This window comes from Silene latifolia, chromosome 1 (genome assembly GCF_048544455.1).
Source record: "Silene latifolia isolate original U9 population chromosome 1, ASM4854445v1, whole genome shotgun sequence".
NCBI lineage: Eukaryota > Viridiplantae > Streptophyta > Magnoliopsida > Caryophyllales > Caryophyllaceae > Silene > Silene latifolia.
The window spans coordinates 61,250,408-61,263,521 of record NC_133526.1 but is presented as its reverse complement, the minus strand read 5'-3'; the positions used below and the strand labels follow the sequence as shown (position 1 = coordinate 61,263,521).

General features: G+C 43.9%; 1 protein-coding gene across 1 annotated transcript; it reads right to left on the bottom strand.

Moving 5' to 3' along the window:
- Positions 1-11,931: 11,931 nt before the first annotated feature.
- LOC141647971 (uncharacterized) lies at positions 11,932-12,657 on the bottom strand. Its single transcript, XM_074456372.1, has one exon. The coding sequence runs from the start codon at positions 12,655-12,657 to the stop codon at positions 11,932-11,934; it is 726 nt and encodes a 241-aa protein (XP_074312473.1).
- Positions 12,658-13,114: the final 457 nt, after the last annotated feature.

Here is a 13,114-nt window from a genome sequence, read left to right as displayed (position 1 = left end):
TCTTGACGAGGATATACTACAAACCAATGTAGACTCTAGGGACCTTTATTTTGATGGAGCATCGAATCTAAGAGGATTTAGAATAGGAGTATTGCTCATTTCTCCTGAAGGTGAGCATACACCACTCTCTGTCAAACTCGACTTCGAGGTGACAAATAACGCAGCAGAATATGAAGCTTGTCTCATTGGGCTACAAGCAGCAGTAAGTTTAGGCATCATAAATCTTCGAGTTCACGGAGACTCATCCTTGATCATCAACCAAATTACTGTATCTTGGAAAATTCGAAGTGAAAGTCTAGCACCCTATCAGGCTAGGATAGGTCAAGTTGCCCAATTCTTCGAACAAGTCACTTATCTACACCTACCTCGAGAAGAAAATCAGTTTGCAGACGCTCTTGCAAAACTTGCATCTCTGATTAACATGCCAGATGACATGGTAGAAATGCCTTTATGCATCGAACGACGATCAGAACCAGCCTACGTGCACCAAATTACAGATGAGGATGAAAATCCAGGAGAACCTTGGTTTCAAGCCATTCTAAACTTCAAGCTCAATGGTACATATCCACCGGATATGGATAAGAGGGGACAACATGCCATACGCCTACTAGCCTCTCAATACCTCCTCAAGCAAGGAGAATTGTACAAAAGAACACCTCTCGGTATAGTATTGCGCCGCCTTGATCATTCACAGGCACAAAAAGTGATGGAAGAAGTTCATGATGGAGAATGTGGCCCTCACATGAGTGGACTAATGATGGCAAAGAAAATCACGCGTCTAGGATACTACTAGACCACGATGGAATCAGATTGCATCAAGTATGTCAGACATTGCCACAACTGCCAAATCTTCGGGAATGTGCAACACGTCCCTCCTTCATTGCTATACAGCATGACATCTCCTTGGCCATTTTCTGCTTGGGGAATCGATATCATCGGGAAAATCACTCCTGCCGAAATAGGAGGCCACTATTTCATTTTGGTAGCTATCGACTATTTTACTAAATGGGTCGAAGCGGCATCTTACACTAGTCTCACAGCCAAAAACGTGGCAAAGTTCATACAAACCAATATCATCTGTCGATATGGGTGCTCACATGAGATCATTAGTGACAATGGATCGCATTTCCAGGCTGAGACTGAGCAATTGCTAGCCAAATACAAGATCAAACACCGCCATTCCTCGCCATATAGACCTCAAACTAATGGCGCGGTAGAGGCAGCTAACAAGAATGTCGTCACTATCCTCAAGAAAATGATCGACAATTATCGCGATTGGCCTAGTAAGATAACATTCGCATTATGGGGTTATCGCACATCAGTTAGGACGCCCACTGGGGCTACTCCTTTCTATTTGACTTACGGCATGGAAGCTGTACAACCAGTTGAACTAGAAATTCCATCCCTACGCATTCTGCTCGAAAGTCAAATTCCAGAAGCTGATTGGAAGAGAGATAGATATGAAGAACTCATCCTCTTGGATGAACGCAGGTTGCGCGCGTTACAAAATGTGCAAACATATCAGGCACGTATCAAACGAGCGTTCAATAAGCGGGTTAAGCCAAGAAACATCAAAGAAGGAGACTTAGTCCTCAAATCAATTAGAGCTCTCCTACCTGTCAATCCACGAGGAAAGTTTAAACCCAACTGGGCCGGACCATTCTTAGTCAAGTCCATACTCTCGAGGGTTGCGGTTAAGATTACAGACCTAGACGGGAATGAATTTGCTAACCCAACTAACCTCAACCAACTGAAACGATATTATGCTTAGTGTAGGACAAGAAACGCGCCTCGCGTAACACCCACGTGCCACTCATGCGACACGAAATAAAAACGGCCCTTGGCCCGCTGTAATAAAGCATATGTCACCTTGCTCTTGCATTTTGACAATTCGTCATCATCGTATCATCAAATAAATTGAGTTGTATTTTAGGAGTAAGTAAAGCTCATGATTATTTCTAGTTCGCTACAAGCTCTTGCTTAGAAGAATTATTCTTTTACATTTACTCAAACTACGCGCAATGGTTTGATTTCATTTTTTTAAAATGAATACGTAGGCAATCCTTCACGAGATACAACCCATTATTTTAAATGTAAATAGAAGGACATTTGCATCTGCATTTGAAATTCGACAAGAATAATAAAAGAAAAATGCCAATAGTTTCATAACTAATTAATCTTTTATTCATTTCTTCCATAAATAATAATAATATGCCACATAATATAAAATGCTAAAAAATAAATGCTAGGCTAGGATTCTAAGACCCCCACCATTTATTACAAATAGAAATAATAAGAAATAATACTACGACTAAGGCTACTCTTCCATCTTTCCTTTGCCTTTGTCATTTCTATCATACTTCTTGTCTCGACCACGAGTCGGGCGCTCTTGTTCTATCTCTGACCTAATCACCAAAGGTCTCTCTCGCGGTCTAGCCTTACCATTCCGGTCCACCGCCATCTCTACGGCAAGAGCAATTTTCGGTTTCTCCGACGGATGAACGACTGAGAATCCGGCCTCTTCCTCCCCCTCAGTCAAATACTTCTGGTTCTCCTTTGCTACCTCACGAGTCTTGTAATCGACAGGCTCATGCTTCCTCAATTTCTCGTGCTCCTCAGAAGTAGTAGCCTTCCTCCATTGCAAGTATGAATCGGATACCCATAAGGAGCCAATAGGAGAAAGTATGAACCACATGTTCCTCTGAGCCGACTTGAGGGCCCACTCTCGACGAATCTCTGTAGTATGTGCCAATGCAGTTTGAGGAACAATGTCAAGCTTAGGCATCTTCTGCTTAAAGCCCACTTGCCTCATCAATCTCTCCGAGAAGATGCATATCATGAATTCCAAACCAGGAATGCGAACTTACCGAGTAGGATCTAAAGATGACACTCCAGTGACTGACCTGAGATGCCACCATGGCACAATCCATCGGATCAAGGGACCTCCTTCATTCTTCAACTTGTTCTCCCAATAGTTGCAAACCCGAGTGAAGTCCACCATATAGAGCCTGGTTCTCATCGCAATTGACCAAGCATGGTATCCTGGCAAATTAACTGGGGGCTCGATCAACCGCAGACGCTCCATAAGCCAAACCTGCAAAGAAGACGGGAATTAATGCCCAACCAAAGAAAAAAACAAAAAAAAAAACGGTTGGCATTGTACAAAAAAAAAGAAAGCAGGTTCTTACCTGCAAAATGATAGGACTTCCCAGATAAGGAAGCTCATGGTTGGCTTTTCTGTTGTCCAACCCCAAAACAATCTCTCATAAGCACAGGCATGTCGGGTTCTTGCGCAGCTCCATTTGTTCCACTAAGCTCAAGAAACGAGGGTCCCCTCTCATCTCTTTGTCAACATGCCCTTGAAGGACATAACAGTGAAGTAGACAAAATCCGAACGCCCTGCGTCTAGCAACATAAGAAATAGAAGGGTCTTCCCTGCTTATGAATCGGTCAATGAAGTCAAACATACGGACTCCTTTTGAGATCACAAGACGGTCAACCTCAGCCTTAGTCAGTCCCAACAAGTCTCTAAATTTACTCTTATACCCTTGAGAGCTAAAAGGTATAGCAGGTGCATTTTCTGGATCCAATCCTTTAATAGCAGCTATTTCCTCCGGGAAAGGACAAATATCGCCTCCAGGAAAGGCGAATACATGGAAATTTGGATCCCAATATTCAAGACAAGCATCCAAGAAAGGCTTCACAACCTTCACCAATTTGAGACTCAAGATTGATCCCAAATTAAATGCACCCATGTCATGCTTCTCGACATTTGTAAACTCATTTGTCCACTCCTTGAGACGGTTTTCAAAGGCATCCATAATTTTGAATTTTTCTATGAAAATAGAAGAGTTTTTATGAGGTAGACGGAAGAAAGATGGAGGAATTACGAGAATAAAAGCTTCCCCAACGTCTCTATTTATACTAAAAGCTGTTTCCTAATTTCCGTCAGAACTGACCAACTGGGGAAGTGGCGCAGCACCTGCTGCGCCTCTTCCCCAGGCTGATTTTCGTGATTTTCAGCTTTGGATCATTCCTAATTTGTTTTGACTATAATTTCCTATTCCTATAGGTTATTATTTTGGTAATTCCGTCAAATTTCCATATTTTATGTTTCCTAATTTTCCAAGCACGCTTTTCGAGACCACATCCACATTCTCGCCAAATGAGCACACTTACCCATTTCATTTTATTTTATTTTTTTTGGGGAATCATTTCACTCCTCGTTTCACATTTCATTTCAAACTTATACATTTCTTTCTACGTTTTTTTAGGGGGTAGCCCTCCCTACCGTCCGGTCATTTTTTGGCATTTTTGTCATTTTCGCACATTTCTCGGCAATTTTTCTCATTTTCAGGTCATTTTGCTCATTTACGGGCACTTTTTCTACTTTACTCATTTTGCGCTGATTTAAGTCACGTGTATATTATGTGTTTTATGTGCAAATTCGGTGTAAATTTCGGCAGCATGACGGCGTAAACCATCATCTACCAAACTTGTTTTCTAAACTAACCTGCAGGAACAAACATACAACCCAGCAGCAAAGGCACTCAGGCCATCATATATACAAAATGCAATATATACGTCAAACTGCGCGCTCTCGCCCAAAGCAGGTCCAAAGAGTCCAAAATGAGGTCCAAAATGTACAAATGTATATACAAGACAACCAAAAGGAAAAAGCAACTACTCCTGCTCGTCACTCCGCCCGGCTACGGCCGCCTTAAGGGCAGCAAGCTCGGCGTCCCGGACCTCCAACTCCCTCAACAGGCGAGCTGTCTCCTCCTAGGACTGTGCCAGCTCGCGCTTCAGGTCACGCTCCCTCTGCAAGTGACAAAGAAGTGCCTCATTTCAATAAATTCATTCAACTATTCTAAACAAAACGCGAGAAATTGCAACAAAATTCAAATAAAGAGAATGAGAGGTTCATACCTGTCGTCCTCGACCACCTGCAACCGTCTCAATGGCCGTGGCCCGCAGCCGGTTGGCCACCCTCCATAACGCCACATGCTGAGACGGCGCCACCTGCATTTCAAGAAACAAAAGGTTTTCAATAAATAACAAAATGCATTCTTATGCAACCAAGACAGCAAAAGACAACCGAAGCTGGGGGCTTACCCTCGTCACTAGGTATGCCACTCCTTTAGGCGAGCATCCGTCACCTCCTCGCCGAAGTCACGGATCTCGGAGATCGTCGTCATCCCCTCCGCGTTAGTGTACTCAAGGGTCTCTGGGTACGCTTAGGGCTCGACGCCTGCCACCAGGACCTCCTGCAAAGTTGAAATGAATTCTTTATTCGACGATCATTCGTCAGTTCGTCAAATCAAGTTAAAAAAAAAAGAAAGAAAGTAAAATACTTACCACGATCGGCCAGTACGCCAGCCTCTGGCGAACAAACAGAGAGTACTCCTTACCAGGAAGGAGAAGAGCATCACCGCCAACGTCCGCCAAGACAACCTCTCTCTCAGCATCCGAAGGCTCCCTAAACATGGTCCGTGGAGGATCGATGGGAACCGTGAAAGCGTCGCGAGAGCACTGACGAGTCAAGCGCTCGCCCAGGTACCACACTGGTCCCGTGGACGTCCTCAACAGCAATCGACTCGAGCTCCTGTGTCGAAGGACCACAGCCACGAAAGCCGGAGCGTCGGGGTAGTCCACCCAAGGTCTTGGCACCCACTAAAACAAGCAAACGAGGGGTCATCCCGATGATCGGTTCTGAGCGGGAAAGGGGTCATTTTATGATCACTTCTAAAGAACAATGAATCACAATAAATGAAAAGTGATTGAAGATACTTACGTCACTCAGCTTCATCGCATTCACGCCCCGTCGACAAACATCGTAAGAATAGCGCTGACTCTTCCTACGTCACACCACCCAGTCCCTCACGACTGGGTAAGCCCTCGGCTCAGGCTCCGTCCTCTTGGGCGCGAAGCCTGGAAAGTAGGAGTACACCCACGCCTGCAAAACAAGACAATCGATAATGATCTTTCACAATTCGATAGCAAAAAAGAAGTAATGATCTTTTATGATACGCAATAAAGGTTCATACCTCTAACAGCAGTCCAGGACCGACGGTAGCAGGAGAAGTCCCCTTCTCCATCAGCTTAGGACGAACCATGGCCCTCATATAGCGAGTGAGGAACGCAAAGCCAGGAGTGACTCAGTCCCACCGACCCAGGTCACTCAAGTCAGAAAGGAACGGAAGAGGCTTCGTCGACAGCCTCTCCCCCTTGTCTCCGAGGTAAAGCAAAGATAAGAACCACCAGAGCCACAGACGAGCCCTCTGCTCCGCAGTACAAGCAGGAGGAGCCACCTTCCTCCCATCCATCATCATCGTCGCCGGGGTCCTACCCGCAAAGTAGTCCCTCACGTAAGTGCTCGGCACTAACCCGGGAATGCTGGCAGCACCCTCTGCCAGGTTCCAGCCAATAAGCCTCCTCGCCTCGGCCGAGTCCACTCTCATGGCCGTCAACAACCACACCACATCCTCCTCTCCACACGGCAGACCATAGATCATGTCGTAGTCCTCCGGAGTGACCTCGACCTCCCCGAAAAGCATGTGAAAGGTAAAGGTCGTATCCTAGTACCGATCAAGGAAGGCCCGAATCAGGCAAAGGTTAACTCGAAGCTTCCTTTCCTTGATCGCCCTCCACGCGCCCACCAAAGTTCCGAAGGCTCCTAGCTCGATGATGGCCTTCTGCTACTCCGCCAAAGTTCCGTAGGCCTCCATCATCGTCGTATAGCCGGAAAAGGACCTCATGTTCCCGGCCTCCTGTATCCATTCGAGGCAGAGCTATCTTTAGCTCAAATTAAAAGAGAAATGAAACTACAAGTGAATAAGGAAAACTGATAAGGAAACAACAAGTTCGAAACTCAATAAGCTCCTCGCCGTCCTGTAAGACAGGTTGCTCTCTGCTGACCAAATGAGATGTCAACCATCTCATTTCTTAGCTCACTCAGGTGCCCCCGCTAGCTGGCGACCACCTCGTCCGACGTTGGCCCGCCTCGGGACCTCCTCGACGACCTCCTCGAAAGCCTCCTCGACCACCTCCTCAAGAACGAAAGAAGGGTCGAAGTCGGTGTCCACGTCCATGGGAGCCCTCCCCGACGTAGAAGCCATGTCACCTGCAAAATTAGAGTAAATTAGGCCGCGTCAAATGACGACGGGCCTCGGTGAAGGTGGTTTTAAGCCTTTAAAGCCCCAAAAATGGCCTTTTCTCTCCATATTTGGCCATTTCTTTCAAAACCCGACCAATCGTGTGGTAAATTGGGTCAAGTCAAGTCTAAGTCCAAGCCTAGTCATGGGTTTGAGTCGAAATTTCGGCAGCATTTCGCTATAATGGCGATTATGCCCTACAAAAGTGTCCTGAAAAAGCCGTCTCAAATCAAAAATCCGAAATGGTAGGAAGTTTACCCATTACGCAAGGATTCCAAAAACCAAATTTCATCAAAAATTGGCAATCCTAAGGCCATTTTCGAAGTGATTTTCGAAACAGCTGAGAAACCGTCTCAATTTCACTCAAATGGTCAATACTTGACGAAAATTCAAAAAGAATACATGGTTATGTTCCTAACATTACCAATTATCCATTTCTAATGTCAATTTTACAAGGCAAATCCATCTGGGGGAAAAGCCCCAAATTTTCGAAATAATTGGGTTGAAAACCCTAATTTTTTTCGATCAAAATCAAGCAAATTGATAAATTAAAGCAAGAATAAGACACATACCTCGATTAGTCATGATTAATGGAAGGATTTGATCAAATTTTGACGGGTTTTGGTTGGAATTTGAGAGAGTTTGAGAAGTTTTTTGTGTTTTGTTATAATGAATAAACACGACTTCTGTCGAGTTTTTACTCAGACAGGACGAGCTCGGGAAAGGACGCAGCAAATGCTGCGCCTCTTCCCCAATTTCCCTCCAGCTCAATTTTCAAATGTTCGTTATTTGTAAGCCCATCTTTGGTGCGCCTCTTCTCCAACACCATACGTCATATATTTGGATTCTGGGGCATTTATTTTTGCCCGGACCCGTATTTTCTTCGAGCAGACTGTGAATCGTCGCAGCACTTTATCAAGCCCAGCAAGGATATTTCATCAAGACTTCGCTTTTAGCAACGAGCGGGTTTTTCGACGGTGTTTCAACACGCCTTTATCAATACCCTATTATTTTCCCAAGCGAGAGTTCATGACAGCCAATTGTACTTCTCGAGATATGGAGTTCACTTGAGACCGACGCAAGCAGATTCCCCCCAGTAGTTTCTACCGATGTCCTGCTACCCTCAATATTATGTTTTGTTCCATCTAGATGTTCTCATGCCAACCTTCTTTTAGGTTCCCAAACTACCCATGTTCCCACACCTAGCCTTCACCTATAGGATCCTAACCCCTAAGGATCGCATTTTTCCGGGTTCATACGCCCAAACCACGGTTACCCTTAGGCCGCCTTCTCGCCGATGTTTTCCTTTTAGGGTCCCACACCCCTAGCACAACCCTTATATATCTTTTAGGTCCTAGCCTTAGCTCCTACGCTTAACCTTAGCTCCTACGCAATTCCGGAAGCATCTCGAGAAAGAAGTCTCAAGTATGATTTCTTCTTATGGTTGGCGAGCCTCCATACGTAGTCTAATGGACTTTAAACGACCCTCCCCGTTAGTCGACAGACTCTAAACTGTTCTCGACGACATGTCCTTGGCTCAGACCCCTTGAGCCGCCTCGCGTCGCCATAGTGTTCAGGCTGTAATCTTCGATTGAACTGATGGCTACACTTTCACTTTAGCCTTGTCCAAGCCTCAGTCAATTTGGGGGCTCTGTAGATACCTCATTTCTGCAACTCCGCAAGCCATCCGGTGATGATTGGGCCGCATGTTTGCTACGCGGAACATTTTATGACAGTTCGTAAGTTTATCGTCAAGTGATAGCTCAAATACTTGTGTCTACCCCTTGGTCGTCATCTACGCGCCATTACGGTCATTTTGACAGTAATTAGAGTTCATTTGGAGTCTGGGTCAAAAAACCGCTTCATTTTCTAATAGACCGTTTAAAATGCCGAGTCGGAATGTTCTAGAATATTCCAGATATTTATTCCATAATTTAATTTTATATTCTTTTGGTATAATATTTCCTTAAAATCTTATTTTAAAGAATAAGGAAATTGAGATCCACCGCAATTCTATAAAAGAAACGCGGAAATCTTTTTTTTTTTGGGTGAAATGTGAAATATATTATAAATGATCAAAAACGGATTACATTAGTTCGTTCACCAAGCTATGACAATTAACCATTACAGCAAAATTCATACACACAAACAAACTAAGAACTAGCTTGTCTGCATCCCTGTCAGTGCCCCTGGTAGCTCATATTTAGAGGTAGATAGCTTCTGCCTGCAACGCTGTTGTACCTCAGAAATTACTTGTTTAAGCACAAAAGAAGGAGTGAACAACTTGGCTTCTAGCCTACAAACATTCCGAGCATGCCACAAGTGGTACCAAAGAGCTGTGATTGCGGTGAACACAACCTGTTTCTTTAACAGTGATCTGCTCCTCCAATTAACACTCCATTGTACCACATCTTGTACAGGAACAGTCATCCCAAGCCATAGCATTAAACTGTCCCAGCATTTCTGACTGTAGATACATTGAGAGAGCAAATGCTGATGGTTCTCAGAAGCATCAAGACAAAATTCACATATTCCATTAGTAGGTAACCCAAAAGCTTGCATTATATCCTTTGTAAACAGCCTACCCTGAACTGTCAGCCACCCCACAAAGGAGTGTTTAGGAATACTGGACTTATTCCAGATCAAAGGAAACCAATCACACTTCACCTGCTCCCCTTGCAACCATTTGTAACCCTGTGAGGCAGAGTAGTCACCAGCAGTCCCAGTCCACACACAGTTAGTATACCCAGGTTTCATAAGCTCCTTAACATGACAGATTCGTCTCCAAGTCCAGCTTGTGTTACAAGTAGGTTGATAATCCATCCAGTTTTGCCCTTTCATATATATGTGGTTGGCCCATTTAATCCAAAGATGATCAGCTTTAGAGGCAAGCCACCACACATATTTGCCAATCATAGCCTCATTCCAAAGTTTACAATTGATTATTCCCAGTCCACCGTGCTTCTTAGCTTTGCAAACCTTATCCCATGAGACAGCAGGAGCCCTACAGTGATGCTCACCCCCTGACCAGAGATAGGTTCTACAAATACTCTCAATTCTGTCAATCACTGTAGTGGGTATGACAAAAATCCTGGACCAAAATGAATGTAGTTGAAAGAGAACAGACTGAACAAGAACCATTCTGCCAGCATAGCTTAGCTTCTTGGCCCCCCAACCTCTGATTCTCCCAACAACTTTATCCACTAACCTGGTGCAATCCCCAATGGCCAGCCTTTTATAGGAGATAGGCACCCCCAAGTACCTAAAAGGGAAAGTTCCAGGTTTAAACCCAGAGTAAGTCAAGATGTAATCAATTTCTCCTTGAGCCATCCCATTAAAATAAATGTCAGATTTGTCCCTATTCATTTCCAACCCTGAAGCCTCAGAAAACGTGGCAAAGGATATCAAAGTAATAATGATAGACCCCCTATCTCCCTTACAAAACATTAGCAGGTCATCTGCAAAGCACAGATGACTAAGTTGCAAAGGTCTACATAAGGGATGAAAGTTAAAATCCATTCTAACAGTCACATCATTTAAGATCCTACTCAAGTACTCCATACATATAGTGAAAAGCAAAGGAGACATGGGATCCCCTTGCCTGATTCCTCGCTTCCCCTTGAAATACCCAAAGGTGTTGCCATTCAAAGAAAGGGAGAACCAGGGAGAGGATACACAAACCATGATCCACTTAACCATTCTATCAGGAAACCCTAGGGCTATGAGCATCTGTTCAATGAACTGCCATTCAATGGAGTCATAAGCTTTCTTCAAATCAACTTTCATGATGCATCTAGGGGAGCAAGCTTTCCTATTGTAGAGTCTAACAAGATCATGGCAAATCAAAATGTTGTCAACTATGTCCCTACCTTTAATAAACGCACTTTGAGTGACACTCACAATAGTAGGAAGAATAGGGACAAGCCTATTGCAGACGACTTTAGAGATAACTTTATAGACTACATTGCAACAAGCAATGGGTCTAAAGTCAGTCACTGAGATAGGCCTAGCTTTCTTGGGTACAAGGGTAAGGATTGTAGAATTAACCTGAGTGAGTAACTTCCCAGACTGGAAAAATTCCTTCACAGCAGCAATCAAATCCTCCCCCACAATATCAGCAACATCTTTAAAAAATTGTGATGTGTAACCATCAGGACCTGGGGCTTTGTTAGCAGGAATAGAAGATAGTGCTTGCTTAATTTCCTCTGAAGTAATCTCCTGTACCAGGGATTAACATGGTTCAGCAGTAAGCACAGTCCCTTTCCTGACAGTTGGGATATGGACAGGTGTAACAGCTGTGCTAGTGCCTAACAATTGCATATAGTACTCCACAAAAGCTTCCTCAATAGTTTGGGCAGTAGAACAGTTATCTCCATTAAGATTCTGGATGCATAATACTCTATTACTCATTCTCCTAGCTTTCAAGACACTGTGGAAATATTGGGTACTTTCATCCCCATCTTCCATCCATTGGGCTTTAGATTTTTGATACAGGAAACTTCTTCTAGCCTCCTCAAGCTCTTTATAGCTAGCAGCAGCTTCCTTCTCATTTTGCTGTAAATTCACATTTTTAGGATTAGAGTGCAATTGAGTTTGAATCTTCTTAAGATACAGCTTGGCAACATTGGCAGAAGTTTCAATATTGCCAAACACCTCCCCATTCAGCTGTTTTAAGCAAGGCTTAAGGAGCTTCAGCTTTTTAACTAGTTGGAACATTTTGTAGCCAGGGACATGGGTATCCCAAACTCTATGGACTGTGGCAGTAAACTCAGGTACTTTACCCCCACATATTGAAGTATTTGAATCCACTCTTCCTTCTCTCAGGTTTATTTCTCATGTTAATGGTACATGGGCAATGATCAAATAGCCCTTCAGGATGGAAGACAGTAGTAGTCTCAGTAAAATGCATCAGCCACTCATCATTAACCATAGCTCTATCCAATCTACTAAAAACCATAGCCCCTGGTTCGTGCTTGTTATTCCAAGCAAAAAATACCCCTTGAGCTGGCAGATCAAGTAAACCACAATCCACAACACATTCTTGGAATCCTTTCAACTCAGCTATAGTCACCTCAGACCCAATCCTTTCAGACATAGCCAATACATTGCTAAAATCCCCCATAGCAATCCATGTACCATTAACAACAGAGTGCATCTCCTTCATAGACTGCCAAAGTGGGATTCCCTCAGCAATTCTATTAAACCCATAAATCACAGATATCCACCAAACTGCCCCAGTTGGAAGAAAGGTAACTTTAGCATGAATTACCTGGGCTTCACTTCTCAACACCACTACATCATAATTATTAGCATCCCACAAAATCCAAATTCTGCCCCCTGGATGAGCTGCCAGGTTATTTGTCATAGCCCAATGAGTTCCAATACTCTGGTGAATTTTATTAACAGCACTACTTCTAACTCTAGTTTCAACTAGTCCAAAAATCCCTACATTATTAGTATGCATAAACCATCTAATATCTTTATGCTTATTCTTACTATTCATACCCCGGACATTCCAAAACCCCAAGCTACCCATATTCCAGATTAGATGAAGACTCTTCCATTTCCCCTTCCAGGACCCTCCTATATTGAACAGAGTGTTCCAATACCTCCAAAAAAGTCCTCCTGGCACTACCAACAACAATCCCACCATGTCTAGTCAGTTTATTGATGATTCTAACAGGAGTAAAGGAATGGAATGAAGCAGGCATAGGTGTAACTAGACCATCAAACCTTTCCATCCCACCTATATTTGCTCTCATAACAGGCTGGCTAGGTGTGGGCACAAGAATCTCAGTAGTCCTATGGGCCTCAGCAGGTGTAGGAGACTGCACAAGAGCTTCAACCACATGAGGGACTTCAACCCTAGGTGGTTTAGGCACCCATACCTTCTTCCTTACAACTGGCTTGGCCTGCTTCTTTCTGCAGTCCCTAGCTAGATGCCCTAATCCATTACATTC